This window comes from Jaculus jaculus, chromosome 1 (assembly GCF_020740685.1).
Source record: "Jaculus jaculus isolate mJacJac1 chromosome 1, mJacJac1.mat.Y.cur, whole genome shotgun sequence".
NCBI lineage: Eukaryota > Metazoa > Chordata > Mammalia > Rodentia > Dipodidae > Jaculus > Jaculus jaculus.
Window position 1 is genome coordinate 3,727,901 of NC_059102.1, and position 15,507 is coordinate 3,743,407.

The 15,507-nt window shown below is 56.6% G+C and overlaps 1 protein-coding gene across 11 annotated transcripts in view; it reads left to right on the forward strand.

Moving 5' to 3' along the window:
- The first annotated feature begins 9,065 nt into the window (after positions 1 to 9,065).
- Ebf3 (EBF transcription factor 3) overlaps positions 9,066 to 15,507 on the forward strand; it is a 124,652-nt gene continuing 118,210 nt past the window's right edge. For all 11 annotated transcript variants that reach the window (XM_045152836.1, XM_004669640.3, XM_045152849.1 and 8 more), the window contains exons 1-6: positions 9,066 to 9,199; positions 9,285 to 9,441; positions 9,774 to 9,837; positions 10,527 to 10,582; positions 13,438 to 13,511; positions 15,111 to 15,179. In XM_045152836.1, the coding sequence (XP_045008771.1) occupies positions 9,066 to 9,199; positions 9,285 to 9,441; positions 9,774 to 9,837; positions 10,527 to 10,582; positions 13,438 to 13,511; positions 15,111 to 15,179 (554 nt within the window). The remainder of the gene's footprint in view (positions 9,200 to 9,284; positions 9,442 to 9,773; positions 9,838 to 10,526; positions 10,583 to 13,437; positions 13,512 to 15,110; positions 15,180 to 15,507) is intronic.

Sequence of the window (15,507 nt, forward strand, 5' to 3'; positions counted from 1 at the left end):
CGGGCCTTGGGGTCGCCCCGGGCACCTCCTCGCGCCCCGCTCCGTCCCCGCCCGCCGCGCCGCCGCCCGCCCGCCGCGGTGGAAGGCAGCGCGGCGCGTGCGCACTGGCTCGCTCGCGGCCCGGCCCGTGGGCTGTCCCGGGAGGGCGGGCGGTGGGAACGTGGGAAGGCTCCGGGCCGCGCACCTCCCGGCCCGCCTCCGCCGGCGCCGCGGACAGCTCGTAGCGGGCCAGGAAGCCCAGGGCTCCCGTCGAGTGAGCCGCGCAGGTAAGCGCCCAGGCCCGCGATCCCGTCGGGGGCTGCCCGGCCCGGCCCGCCCACCCGGCCGCCGCCGCCGCCGCGGACGCGAAGTTGAACTTGGCGCGTCGCGGGGCCGGCGGCAGTGGGGCGCGGGGCGCTGGCTCGCGGGGGTCTCTCCGGGGCGCTCCCCGGGCCTGGCCTCCCCGTGAACGTCTGTCGCGCCGCCGAGCAGCTTCGTGGCGACCGGCGACGACTGCCGGGCAGCCTGGAGGGCTCGCGTGGTCGGTCCTCGGAGCGGGGCTGCGGACAGGCGTGGGAGGATCCTGGAGGTGGGTTCCGGTTGGGCAGAGATGCGGGCTTAGCCGAAGCATCGGGAATTTTCGATCCCCAATCCCTCCCCCCATACAAACGTGAGACCCTGGGAGGGAGGAAGGGAGGGAGGGAAAGGTCGAAGCGCGGAGGTGCCTGGACGAGAACGCAGGAAGCAATTAAAACTCCTCCTTTCGGATTAACTACCAAAAATTGATCGATGTGTCAGGAATACCGCTGATTTATGAAACGTGCTTATTTCTCTGGTATGGAGAATTTTATGTTCTCCAGGTGAAACCGAGTTCACCCAGCTCCAGTGTAGATTGATGTTTTAATAAAAATAAATAAAGGGGGGGAGCTCGCCTGGTCTTTGGGGACGTCAAGTCTCAAATTGCAGTTAGACTAACAAATCAAATCGTATTATCTTTGTGTTTCGTGTCTCCTAAAACCCTGCGCCCGAAAACCTCGGCCAGGAGAGCTTCCTCGGCAAAGTTTTAATGCGACGCTAAAAGTTCGCAGCGCTCAGTGTTGGGTGAGCGAAGGCCCGGGCGCGTCGGGGAGCCGTGGCAAGTGGCCGGCCTGGCCGCGAGCGCGGCGCGGCGCGGGGAGGCGGAGCGGCCGAGCGGCGGCGGCGGCGGTCTGCGCGGCGCCCGTAGGTGGCGCCCTGGCCCCACGCTAGGCTCCGAGCCGCGGCTCTGCCGGGCGGGGCGGCGGCGGGGCGCGGGCCTCGAGCTCCACACTCGCGGGTCACTCGACCCAGGGCGGCAGGGCTAGGCGGGGGAGGGGGGTAAAGAAAGACGCTTATTGTCGTTCTAGTTTAAAGCCTGGACAGTGGTTGTGCTGAAAGAGGTTCTGCGCATCCAGGGGTCACTGGGTGCCCAGGAATCCCCGCCGCCCCACACACCTCGCCACAATCACCCGCTGCGGCCCCGGCGGGGATGGGGGTGGGGGTGGGGTTGCTGGTGAAGCCCGGGTTTCCTTTCTGGGGCGCGCAGCCCCTGGGAGACGTTGGTGTTGGGCGACGGTCGGCGGATTGGCGGCAAAGACTCCAAGTTTAAAGCCGTGGGCCCGATCGCCCCAAAGGGCTGTCCAGATCGCCTGAGGCCGCTGGGCCCGCGCCCAGGGTGCCCCGCTCCGGCCCGCAGAAGCCCCGGAGCATAGGCTGCCCGCGCGCTTCGCTTTGCAATGTAAATTTCAGCGGGACAAATTGCTTATTAATAGTCTAGAAGAGAAGCCGGTTTCTTTCTTTCTTCTTTTCTTTATCTGTTTTTATTTCTGCATGGCCCCTAGCTATGCCCTGGGCAGCCTCGCCGCCCAGCAGTTTTCTCTTCATTTCAATATCCTAAAGAAAATGCAAATTTCCACAGTGTGGCCTTTTTACCAAGTTAAATTAGCAACAGCCTTAAGTGACTCTATTAGTATGGAGAACATACACATGTTTAAAGTGGGAATACCTTCCTTTTGACGGGGACTCAAACTGGTCTCTAAAATTTAGCACACATGTCGAGTTTGTAAAGGAGTCTGAGCCAAATGTGTTGTCAAAGGTGTACCCTGTCGTGGGGGCCTGCTGTCAGCTTCCTGGGAAGAGGACCTCCTGCCGATGCCCACCTCCGGACCCTTCCAGTCTGCGTGTTCCAATCCCTTAGGAGCTCCGGGACTGTGTGCCAAAGGGTTTGTGCAGCCGGGAAGGAAGGGGGGGCGGTTTGACTACATCTGTCCAGGGGCATTGGGTTTTCCATCTCCCATCCTCAGTGCCAAAGTCCCCGAATCTGAGTAGGTCACTTGGAGGATGCTCTGGCCAGCTGCACCACTTCCGCTGTAGGAATGGTGGTTTTAGGGCTCGGTTAAGGTGCGTTCAGGAAGGAGTGGGAGAAGGAGATCATGACTGGCACGGCGGGGGCGGGGGCAGGACAACTCCTTCTCTACCTCATACTGACCACCTCAGCTCTTTTACCCATGTTCTCATACTGTGTCTCCCACTGGATTTTTATTGGCAAACTTTTGCGGGTCCTTGGCTTGCAAGTGAGGGTATATACTCTGAGTGCTTGGTGTCCCTTTTCTAATCCCTTCAAGCCAATGGCATGGCACGCCATCTCGGTCCAGGAAAGAGTTAAGATTTATGGCATGCTGGAGAGGTCTTGTTAGGATGTAATCTGCATTTTTAAACTGCTGCGTAATAAAAAGTGAGAAGTTTTGAGACACCTTTCTTGATTATACCTTTGGCGATACTTTACGTTTTACATTTAATTTGCATTTTGTTCTTAGTGAATATTGAAGTCTTGAGTGGAGGATTGAATTTTATTAGGACATCTGGACTGACAATATCAAACCAGACACCAGTGTCCCAAAGCATGCTAAAATTTCAGAGTTAATTAGAACGCAGTGTGTTTAATTAAAGCCAATTATAATATTTGAAATTATCTGATCGATCCGTGTTTGTACAGTTTGGGTCTGTTTAAGTGTTGATTGGCGCACTTTGCGCGCTGTTCGATCCAGAAACTTCTCTGGGGAAAGTTTGCTTTGTAAACGGGTGGGGGCGGGCAGCTTGGAATCCATGTCCTAGGCGCGGGCTCTGGAGCTTCCTGCCCGAGCGCCTTCAGGGCGCCGTTGAATGCGGCTCGCGAAATCCCAGCTCATCGCTAAAGCGCTGCGCCTTTTGGATTCTGAGGGACCCGCCACGCACCAGCTGTCTTTCAAAGCCTGGTTGCCCCTTCAGAGCATTTTTGCCAAGGCGACCTTTAAGGTTACAAGGTGCATTGGGAGAAGCCCAAGCTCGCGCTTGTTTGAGCTGGGATTCTCACTCTGGCTGAAGAGCCCCCAGGGCTGACTCAGAACAGTGGGGTCAGCCAAAGTGACCGGAGGAGCCATAGAAAAAGTAAGGATGAGGAGACAGTAATTAACTGTTTCCCTTCTAATTTCGCACGCTGCTGGAGCCGGGCAGTGTGCAGGCGGTTTTCGGCCCCATTAGAAGAGTCCTGGGTTTTCCAGGGAGATGGTTGAGCGAGTTGACGGTCGTGTCCGTAGGCCCCCGCGGGCCCCTTGGAGCGCACGTCTCTTTTCAGCCAGGGCGCGCGCGGCGCTCACGGCGCGGGCCTGGTGCCTAGTGCCTGGTGCCCGGCTCCCCCTGGCTCTTGGAGGCGCACGTGGGCGGCAATTAGGACTAGCTGGCGCGTGGCGGTTTCTACACGCCCGGGGGTTATGAGTTCAGCGCGGCCTAGGTGCACTGGACGCCCAAGAGAGGGACCCGGGTTCGGGAGTCCAGCAGCAGGAGAAGGGGCCGCCAGCCCCCAGGGCGCGTGGGCGCTGGAGCTGGGCTCTCTGCTGTGCCGCACTCCTCTCTCCCCACCCCAGGAGGCGCTGTTTGTCAAACTTGGCCGCCTAGGCAGAAGACGCCTGCATTGGCTCTCTGGGAGAAGTGAGCTTCTTTCTGCACGGGGAGGGACTTCAGGAACCTTAGCTGTGCAGAATAAATATCGGGGGAACGGCCGGTACAAAAAACAGGACCTTACAACCCTTCGCTTTTTACCCAAGAACCTCGCCGTGCTTTCAGCCTTATAGAGTAGGGAGAGGAGCGGGTTGGTGCACTCCATGTGCCAGGGGACAGGTGCGCAGTTATTTGCCTTCAAGGGCAGGCCATGGCATGCGGCCTGGCTTGGGCTCTGTCAGCAGACGCCTCCCGAGGGCCCACCGCTTTGGGTTTCTTCGAGGAGAGCGCAAAAACATGTTCTATGGCTGGGGGGCAGGGGGCGAACCTGGGCCAGCACTCTTTGTCGCCTCATTTAACAGGTTGCAGTTGCCCACTTAAGGCTCCCTTATCTTCCCCTCCAGGCCACTGGTGACCTTGACCCTGGGGCGCGCACAGGGTCCGAGTCACCTATCCGAATCACAGATTTGCAGGAGTGGCGGTTCCACCCTATTCTGCACTGTAGGGTGTGTGTTTTTTTTTTGGTGCTGCCTTCCTTACTAGCTCTCCAGGCCTCCTACTCCAGGACAGTTCAGCACTCGTTTTCATTCCAAGCCCTTGCCCATGTTGGGGCCCACCGGCTGTCACCGCCAGAGTGTGACCCACTAGCATAAGAAGTAGGGGCGGGCCACGCCTGCGCTCTCAGAGGCGGAGGGGCCTCTGGCATAGTGCTTCTCACCCTTTCGGGAAGTAAGGCTCTGTGTGATGTGAGCAGGCTGTCCTGGTCTGTGGCCGTGGGCCCCCTAAGGGTACCCTGACTGGTGGAGCCTGTGCACCCTCTCATACTCCAGGGGGCTCTGCTTCCAGTAATTTCTGGCTAGGGTTTCTCAACGTCGGAAATGAAGTTTATTACTTTTTTTGGAAGGATGGTAGGGAGGTTGGCAGGAGCCCTCTCTAGTGAAGAGTAAGGAAGGGAATTCACATGGTGCCTTGGATGCTGGGTTGGCATAAGTTCCACAGCGGGCTTCGCGTCCCGTGACCCCAAGTTGGTGGAAGTTTGCAGGTGGTGGCTCAGAGGCCAGAACCAACCCAGCTCCCTCTGTTCAGGTCTGCGAGGTGTGGGGGTAGGAGCCTCACCGCGCTCAGCAAACAGCTTTCCCTCCGCGGTTGGGCATGGGCAGAGAACCTGGCTAGCGCAACGCCCAGGACACCCGGCACGGGCTGGCTGGGCAGTTGGGTGTGGGTGCGGGCTCTGGGAGGTTGGACCGCTCTTCCAGCCTTTAGGTAATTCCCTGGCTCAACGGCCCAGACGCTTCTACGGCCTTAAAGCCCTGTGCCTCTCATTCCGCACCAGGGCACCGCTCCAGGGGCGGCGAGCGCTGTCTCTTTAAGGTCACTGCCTGCTCCGGCACGACATAGGGAGGACAGCTGGGCACTGGCCATCTGACTGACTCCGGCTTGACATCTGGGAGCCCACTGGTGTGTGGCACGCGAAGCGCTTGATGCCGCTATTTAAATGCAAATGCGAGGGGGCTCATTGAAGCCTCGCCCCGTAAATCCGCACAAAAGGAATACTTCCCACCCTCCAAGGAGGCGGCGGCGGCAGCGCGAGGGCCACCCGTGCAAATCGCGTTGGGCGCGGGGCCCGGAGCGGTCGCGGCCGCCTTCGCGGCCTGCAGGGTCCCGGCAAAGGTCAGGCTCCTCCAGGCCCGGTCCCTGGACTTGTGTCGGGCTCTTGGGAGCGGTCTGGGCGTATAGGTTAGATCGCAGGTCCGAGCCGGCCAGCACAACTTCCAGAGTACCAGCCAGTTCCACAGCACTGCCCCTTCCGGATGCCTGCAGCCCGGCTCACTGCTGAAACAACCTGGGCGGGGCAGGGACCTCCGGGGAGGCGGTGGGCGCGGGGACGCGGTCCTAGCATCTCCGAGGACACTATGGAATTAGCTGGCAGCCTCATGCCCCCCACCCCATGTCCAGCCTGGGTGCGGTGTCCCTACTCATCAAATCGGAAATCTGGGGCTGGTATGAGGTGTGTGTGTGTGGGGGGGGGGTAGGCGGCTGCTCTCCCAAGGTCCTCTGCAGCAGGCTGAGGTGGAGACCTTGCCCTGATGGCGAGTCCTTGTGCCCACAGCTCAGAGCCAGCAATAGAGTGACAAAAAAGATAAAGTTGGTGAATGATAAAGACCGTATTTTCCACGCTTTGGGTGCGGGACCAGATGATCGAGAAAATGAGCTGAAATGGATTCAGCCTCCAAGCCTGTGGTGAGAGCAGCTGATTCCCCCATTTCGGGCCAGATGGCTGCTGAGCGAAGATTTGCATTCATTTTCGCTTAATATCGTCCAAAATAGTGGGGCAGCTGCATTTGTTGTCAAAAAGGTTTAAAACCCCCTTTCTTTCTGGGGCAGGATCGTTACCTTATGTGATGGGCTTATAGAACTTTTTTTTCCCCCTCTTTAGTCAACAGTATCAGATTTAGAAGGATTTGTTTTTAAACCTTCTAATTTGGTAATCAGATTTAAATCGCCTTGGCGCGTGTAATCTGAATTAAAGACACTGTAAATGACTTTAAGCATGATACCTTCCTGAGCGCAAGAAAGGGGCACCTCCAGCCCAGGCTGGACATTTTAGGAAGTGTGTTACAAAGAAAGCATTGTTTCCTATTTCCAATTTCATCTTTCCCCCAAAAGGCACTTTGCATTTTCTGACAATGATGCTGGCCCTGTCACTCGCCCTGCGTGAGCCTCGAAGCATCTGAACACGAAAAGACAAAGCATTTCCCAGCCCCACCCTCCACCCGCGGCCAAGTTTATTCTGTGTTGTCTCTCCACGAAGAAAATGCTCCCTCCTGCACACGGGGCTGCTGTCAAGTGGAAAGCGCTGGGCTTATTAGGAATACAGAAATTTTCTTTTAATTTATCGTGAATAGTTTCCATACACTTTGATTTAAGGTTATTAACATTCTATAGACAGTGGCGTCTTTAATATGTGGCGATCGCTTCTAAAGACTAATCTCATTACCCTCAAATAGTCATAAAATATGATTTTATTATACTTACGTATTTAATTAGACGGCCGGCCCCGTAATGGATTTTGAGATGGGACTGGCGCTACAGCTTTGGTAATTCACTTATCTTTGGCAATAGTCATTAACCCCCAACACCAGCAAAATAGATTGCTTTTCAGTCATCTTTCCTCTCACCCCTTCCAAGAGGCTTGTGGGGGTCCCCAGATAACGTAAATCGGACTTCGATTTTCCCGATTAATTAAAATATTAACGTACACACGCTACCAATTCACAAAGAAGGAAGTGGTACCCCAGGCCCAGTGGGAAGAGGCTGCCCTATGACACTTGCGCCCTGAAACCTTTTTTTTTTTTTAACAGAAGGGCCTGATTTCTTTTGGCAGGAAAGTGTCTGGGATATCTCCTGTTAGTCCCTGGGGTCTCTGTTCCGCTTAGCGTAGACGTCCTTTGGGCGGACCGCGCGCGCCTGGGCACCAGATTCCAGCCGCAGCAGAAGCTGGGCCTGCGGGCCCACGCGCTGCCAGCGCCAGGCAGTCCGCTCGGTTCCTCGAAACCAGGTCGAGAAGTCACCCGGCGCGCGCTCACTCGGGCCTGGCGGCTCAGAGGGCCGGCCTTGGCGCCCGCGGCGCCCGCTCTGCTTTTAAAACGGTTGGCGCTGGGGAGACCTGGCCACCGCGCTGGGCTGGGCGCAGAGCGGGGTAGACAACCGCACCAGCTCCGGGTGGCTTGAGAGGCCGAGCTCTGTCCTTCGGGACCGGAGCCTTCTTTGTGACACATCGCGCCCAAGGACAGGATGGGGACCTGGGACTCCCTGGTCCACCAGGGGAAAGGGGGTATCAGGTCAGCCTGTCTCAGACGTGGATCCCCGGCCCCGCAGGAAAGGGCCTCCGCCGGGGTGGCAAGTATGGGGTGCCCGCCGGGCTCAGGCCAGGACCGCCCACCCGTGCAGCAGCCTGAGGTCTGCTTAGAAATCAGGCTGAGCAGTGCACGTCCTTGTGGAGGCGTGTGTGTGCGTGCTGTGTGTGTGCGCTTGTGGTGGGATGGCCGGGCACCCTCTCCCCTCCGTCTGCGGACCATTTCCCCCGCCCTCTACCAGCCTCGTCCTGCGGTTCCTTTTGGGATACCCCAAGACGCGTGCAGCCCCGGCATTCATCGCGTGCCGCGGGACAACTTGGGGCGCCCCTCCTCCGGCCCGTGGTGTTTGGACTGTGCGGCAGGTTTTGTGGGAGGGAGGGAGGGAGGATGTGGCCAGGCGGTGAGTGCGCCCAGGCTGCGTTCGCGTCTTCTCCAGGTTTATATGGGCGAGGAGCAACTTCCTGGGCTGCAGCCGGGCCCGTGGAGCCGTGGCGCGTGGCCGGGGGCGGCGGCGGCGCTCGGCGGGGCTCGCGGGGCTCGGGCCGGCTCGCGGCGCCGCCAGGCAGTCAGTCTGCGAGCTAGGCGGCGGCGGCGGCGGCGAGGGGCGCGGCGAGGGGCGGCCGCTCCCATATAAGGCGCAGGCGCCGCCCCCCGACGTCACCCTCTGACAGCGCCGCTCCCGGGGGCTTCGAGTTTTGGCTCCCGGGAAAGGGTCCATTCCTCGGGGAGAGAGGGCTGAGTTTTGTGCGCCTCCGTCCGCTGCGCGCGCCGCTCCAGGCCCCGCCGCGCCCCGCCTGCGCCCGGGACTGCGCCGCGGCACTCACTTGCCCCGTTTATTTGTCTTTGGAGCAGGCGGGCCGCGCCAGAAGCGGGCGATCCCGCAGTGTCCTGCAGCCGCGGACGCCGCCCGGCTACGATGACACCACGTTGAGCCGGCAAACAACAACAACAACAGCCGCCGCCGCGGCCGCGCGCCCCGCTCCTCCTCCTCCGCCGCTGCCGCCTCCGCGCAGCGCCAGCACCACCGCCGCCGCCGCCCGGGAAGCCGCCTCCGGAGCGCCCGGCCGCCGGTGTATGTCGCGCCTGCCCGGGACGGGCTGAAGCCGGCGGCGGGCCGGACCGCGGGCGCCGCCGAGCAGGGCGAGGGCGGCCAGGGCAGCCGCCGAGCGCCGCCGACCCACCGCGGAAGCGCTTTCGGCCGGGCATCCGCGGCCGCCGCCGCCGCCAGCAGTGTTCATGTTTGGGATTCAGGAGAATATTCCGCGCGGGGGGACGACCATGAAGGAGGAGCCGCTGGGCAGCGGCATGAACCCGGTGCGCTCGTGGATGCACACGGCGGGCGTGGTGGACGCCAACACCGCCGCGCAGAGGTACGTACCGGCCGCCCCCCGCGCGCCCCGGCCCGGCCCCCCTCGGCTGCCCGCTCACCGGGCCGCTGTCCCTTTCCTCCCGCAGCGGCGTGGGGCTGGCGCGGGCGCACTTCGAGAAGCAGCCGCCTTCCAACCTCCGGAAATCCAATTTCTTCCACTTCGTGCTGGCGCTCTACGACAGGCAGGGGCAGCCGGTGGAGATCGAGAGGACCGCTTTTGTGGACTTTGTGGAGAAAGAGAAAGTAAGTGCTCGCAGCCGGCACGCCCGCGCTGCGCTCGCCCGAGTGGGAGGCGGGCGCGGGGTCGGTGCCCCCTCGCCGGCCGCGGTGCCGCTCCCTGCCCGGGGCACCCCGCCGCCACGTGCGGTGGGCCCGGAGCCCGCCGAGGGCCCGGGCCACGAACGCTGGCCTTCCCGCAGCGAAGTGACATCACCGCGCCGCTGCCAGTGACGACGCCCGCCGGCCATGTGTGTGTGAGGCCCCGGGGCCTCGGTGGTGCAGGGGCACCGGACGCGGTGTCGTTGTCCGCGCCCGACACCGCCGCACTAAATGCCATTATTTATCGTTGCTTTCAGGAGCCAAACAACGAGAAAACCAACAACGGCATCCACTATAAGCTGCAGCTACTGTACAGCAACGGTGAGTACCGCCGCCGGCTCCCTGCCCTTCCCGCCACGGCTCCAGGACATAAAGATTTTGAGATTAAAATGACATGGATGTAAACACGAAATCTTCTCATGGCATAGAAGGAAAACAAAACACAAACGATCGATAAGTCGATGGCACTTCACATGATTAACCGGTGGGGCTTGAAGTGGAGAGTAAAAAGGAGATCGATATGGGCTCATACAGAACCTCACTTTTAAATGACTTTTTTCAATTTTACAAATTAATGTTAATTATTGGACTGGGGGTAGCTCCATAAACGGAGCATAACTTAGTTCTTTTTCTTTTTTAAATCCTCCGGAGGTGTTTGAGAGAGTTGGAACTCTTACTCAGTTGCCACTAGGTGCTTTCTCTTGTCAAAAAATAAATGACCACATGGGCCCAGAGCTGCACGCAGGGCTGCTCTCGGCTAGGCAAATTCCTTACACCTTCAAATGAAACATTAAGAGTCCCAAGGCTATTAATTGAGGAAAGAAAAAATAATGAAGTGAGAAAGTATTGGGGCTCTCATTCTTCCTTTTGCAGGGATAGCCTGAAGTTTTGCTACATGCCAAAGACAGCGGCCTCAGGCTCTGACTTCCAGGGGAGGCTGGGGTGTCCTTCCTGAGGAGCAGTGTTAAAATCCTGTTGAGAATTTGTCCCTGTTATTTTTTCTTTTTCAGGAGTCAGAACAGAGCAAGATCTGTATGTCCGCCTCATAGATTCAATGACAAAACAGGTGAGAAAGTTTACGCCTCTGTACTGTTTTCATCCCCCCCCCCCTGCTGCTGAGCTGGGGTTGGGAGAGGAGACTGACAAATGGGTCTCTGGTATTTGTTTTCCATTTAGCTTCCTTGACATGCTAATGAGAATTCCATATTTATTGGGATAAATGGAGCGATTGGTACAATAGTTTATGCTGTCATTAGAACAGGACATATATGCTTTATTAAATGTCTTGTGATTGGAATCAAATTCTGTCTTAATTAATTATGGTAATTAATATTTGACAGAAAAATTTCAAGATAGTCTTGTTTGTTTTTAAACGTTTCTCTCTCTGCTAGGAATCGTTTCATTGATTTTTTTTTTTTTTTTGTCCCCTCTAATCTAACAAAGGCAACTAACTCCTTCTCGAAGCCCAGGGAGTTGGGCTGCAGGAGCTCACGCCTCGACTCCTTGCTAGCAGGATGGTCTAGTAACTGGAGACTTGTACTCGGATTTAAAAGTTAAATGTGCTGGGGTGAAAAGTCACCTTGTTCTCCTCTAGTCCATCTTCACCTCTCAGCCCCCCATCTCCATAATTCAAACTCTGAGCTCCAGGGGTCACTCAAATCCATCCATGGCTCTGCTCTCTCTCCCACCCTCTGTCATACCTTGTAAATAACATAATTACCAGCAGTTCCTTATTAAATTATTTAACCTGTCTTGGTCAACTTTTTGGATGATAACTATTGCCCATCAGTAATGTGATTAACTGCAGAAAAGCACTTCAGTGCCTCTTGACATTGTTCAGTGTGCCTGCAGGTTTTGTGGTGGGTGGTTATTGTTTTGGTTTAAGGACATTGTTTCTACTTTCTTAAAATAGCATTCTGGGGCCAGGGTTGTCCAATTTCCAAATTAAATCCACCCTGCATGGATTACTTGAGAATAAAATTTCAAGACAGGGACCTTAAGCTTAGAAATAAAAGTACTGTGCCTCTTACTTTTGGATGCTAACTTTTAGAATTGTGCCTAGTGGAAAAGAGCTCCTCTGCTTCCTGCAGCCCGGCACACATGCCTCCTCCTCTGAGTGCAAGCAGTTTGCACGTTTTATTTCCCCTTGAAAAAGTTTGCCCTTACCCAGGCAGCCAGAGTGTTAGATTTTAATGTCTGCTGAGACAGAGCAATGGTTTTCTCTGGGAGTAAAGCAGATGTGACAGGTAAACCCGTCTTTCTGACAAAGACTGCGGTGTGCCCTTCTGTGATTATTTCATCGGATTCACAGACGCCCAGGAACTCTGCTGCTGTTTGTCAGTCTGCATTTATTTCCTTTGTATGTCGGCCTGAGTGTTTTCGGAAATCTCTGTCCTCTAATTAGGAGGCTTGTGCAGGAGGAGCAGTAGGCTTCGTTTAAAGTACCCTTTTATTGTTCATTTAGCCTAGAACCTTTGCAGTATAAACAGTGCAGAAAATAAAGGCATTTAATCTCAGTTGACGGGATAGGGGAGAAAAAAAGGAAAGAAATAGCCCAGTAACTGATCAAAGAGTCAATGGCGCTGAACCGACAGTTTATGGATTTCTGTTTGTGCTACAAAATAAAAAATAAATCAAATATAAATACGGAGATCCACTGCAGGAGAGCCATTTTTTTTTGGAAGTGCCCGCGTCGCCGAGGCAGAGCATCCCGCAGCCCCAGGCGGCTCATTGGCCTGCTGTGACACCCATCACTTCTGTGGTTCCGAGCGGGCCAGGTGAAGGCGAGGGACCCGGGCTCTCGGGGACTCTTCTCTCTTCCCTGAAGGGCGGTCCGAGCGCTCTGCAGAGGGGCTTTGTCCACTTGGAAGTAGAGGAAAGTGTCTCACGTGCTGAGGAGGTTGGAAGTAATTTCCAGGGTGGGGGGGCGGGAACTGAAGAGGGGGCAACCCTCCCCCTTGGTGGAATTTTCTGCCGGGAACTTGCAGCTCCGGGCCCCCGCCTCCTGCCCCTCCCCCAGCGGCCTTTTCGGCTCTTCCCCGGGCAAGGCGGGCGGTGGGAGGCCGGCGGGCCGGCGGGCGGCCGGGGCGGTGGAGCCGGGCCGGGCCGGGCCGGGCCGGGCCGGGCGCCGCCGCGAGCGCACCTAGGGCCTCGCACCATCTGGCGGAGCCTCTGCTCAAAACCCAGCCGAGCGTGCGCGCAGACATTGCCTTTTTACCCGAGAAAAATCATTGTTAGCAGTTTCAAAATAAACACCAGATTGGTCATTAGCACTTTCTTTCCAAATATCATCCGGCGCGGAGCACGTGGCCGCGCGGGCAGGGGCGCCTCGGGGCCTGGACGCTCCTGCGGGGCGCCGGCTCCGCCGGGCGCGGCGCGACCACGTGCAGCGGCTGCGCCCGGCCCCGGCCCCGGCCCCGGCCCCGGCCGCGGTGCCGGGCGGCGGGCGGCGCGCGCAGGGGCCGCGGGACCCGGCGCCTTCGCTGCGGCTGCCAGCCCCGGCCGGGCTCTCGGCGGCGCCCCGCCGACTTCCCGGCTTCCTCCGTCCCCGCGCGCTCCCCTCGGCTTCTCGGACGGGCCGGCCGGAACGTGGTGACGGCGGCCGCGGGCACAGCCTGCTGGCGGCGGCCCCGAGGTCTGGGTGCCGGGTCGCAGTCCTTGCGCCTTGGCCTTGGCCTGCCGGGTCCGGTCCTCCCGCGGCTCTCCGGGGCTCAGGCCCGGCCCAGGCTCAGCGGGCACGCTTGGGAGGTCCGCCGGCGCGCCGAGCGAGGCCGCTGCGGCGCCTGGAGTGGTGGGACGGGAGGGTGGCCTGGTGGGTCGTGCACCTGCCGCCCGAGAGGCCTGCAGCGCCCCGGGCCACTTGGCGCCAAAGCTTCGGGCGCCTGGTAACGACGGCCTCTGCATGTCCCTCCCCCCTCGCAGGCCATCGTTTATGAGGGCCAGGACAAGAACCCCGAGATGTGTCGCGTGCTGCTGACCCACGAAATCATGTGCAGGTGAGCCCTGGGCGGCGGGTGGAGGGAGACCCCGGCGCCAGTCGAGTGCACCAGGACGCCTGTGCAGGCGCCGCCACCCCGCCCAACTTCGGGAAGGGCATCGATTTGAAATGTAATCGGCCCAAGGCCACAGCCCGGCGAGCCAGGAGCCCGGCCTCATTTTCCCCCCACTGATGACGGTCAAAGCAACCGGCTGCTCGGCAGAGTGGATTAATATGTTGGCCGTGTCTCTGCAGTGTAGTCAAAAATGAAAACAGGTCCAGAGGATGCATCTGTCCTCGTGCTGGAGGAGTCAGAGATCACTGGGAATCATTTGACTACTTCCTTCTCCGCTGCTCGCATCCTGAGACGTACAATTGTCTGTTATTGATAAAAAGGAAACTCTTTTGTACTTATTATAGGGCTCATGTATGTGAGAATTGGATTGTGATTCTGTCAGTTAACCTCTTCCCTAGAGCGGCGATGCATCCTTCATATCGTTGTTAGATAGCGTGCCGTTACTTGAGATCTCTGTCAGAAGAGCAATTTCCCACCTGTTTTTTTCTAACTACCACAAGAGTTTCACCCCTACATGGCAAATAAAAATGCATCATTGACTTCGTATGTGTGGCATGTGAAATATAGTTGCAAGGAATAATAAGGAATGCTTTGCAGAGACTTCCAGCCTACAGTAGCAGGCCCCATACTCTGAGGGGCATACTCAGCTTGGCTATCATGCCTGTTGCCTGAACGCCACTTCTGAGCAGACATATTGTTACAGCACTAATACACAAAAGCTGACTTTTCCTCATATCAGGTAATAAATATAAATTACAACCAATAAAGTGGAATTTCTTTATTATCCACTTCTGCATGTACCGCAATTAACACAGAAAGCACACAGCTGTGATTTAAGCTCTGAGTGGAAGACTGTAGACTTTCTTTAATCACTTTAGCTGTCAGCTTTAAAAGGTTTTATATACTTTGCCTACCATATGGTGTTAATTTAGCTAATTTAGACATGTAACCATTATACAAGTATGCTTTTTTAAAATGCAAGAAGCATAACATTTTTGTTTCATTTCTGCTTTAATTAAAGTTTCAATAACAGAGTTAAGGTAGGCTTAAAGAAGGAACAATAGAAGTTTGTGGTAGGTTGATATGTGCCTTTGTGGTGATAATTAATAAATGCCCCCAAAGAAATATTGGTTGGAGGTGGCATCTTGCATCTTTTCCAGAAATAACAGCTTGACAATTAGAGGTAAACAAAAGCTGAGGTTGTGAGAAGTTATTCCCCAGCCTCCCGCCTTTCCTTCTTCTCAGTTCATTGCAAAGACAAACACCAACAACATGTCTTCCATATTTTACCATTGCAACTTGTGTAGGAGCTCTGGTTCTCACAGCTATGCTTGCTTTTGCTCCTTCCAGCATAAAGTTACAGCCTAAGTTTAGCAAAGAGCATGTGAACTCAGTAGGTTGAAATCTGTCAAGTTGCCTCTGCAGGAAAACTGCTTGTTTGGGTCCTGCCGCTTCATTGTCAGACTCAGAAAAAAAGAAATTGCAAGTTGGACACAAAAGGATGAGATGCATATTAAAACCATGTTTACAATTACTCCACAGCCGGTGCTGTGACAAGAAAAGTTGTGGCAATAGAAACGAAACGCCCTCAGACCCTGTAATCATTGACAGGTAAGGATGACTTCTTTATTTTTCAAAACAAAACCGCAGCCCCAAGCAGACCTCCCTGCCCGGCTTGGTTTCCAGTTGCTCCGTATTTCTGAGGCTGGTGTTGGGCTCATCTTGTGCATGGCACCATTTGTTGTCCGCGTGCGTTATCACGCACAGGTGGGTTGACTTGGAAACCTGGTGGCTCGCTCTGTGGGGATTCAGTAATTGCTCGCGAGTTGTCAAGGGAAGCAGTTTCATCTGCCACTGCTCTCACTGTGAGGAGCACTTTATGCCTAGAGAGTCTCTGGCTTTAAACCCAGAGATATGTCATAAAATGCTTTCTGCTAAT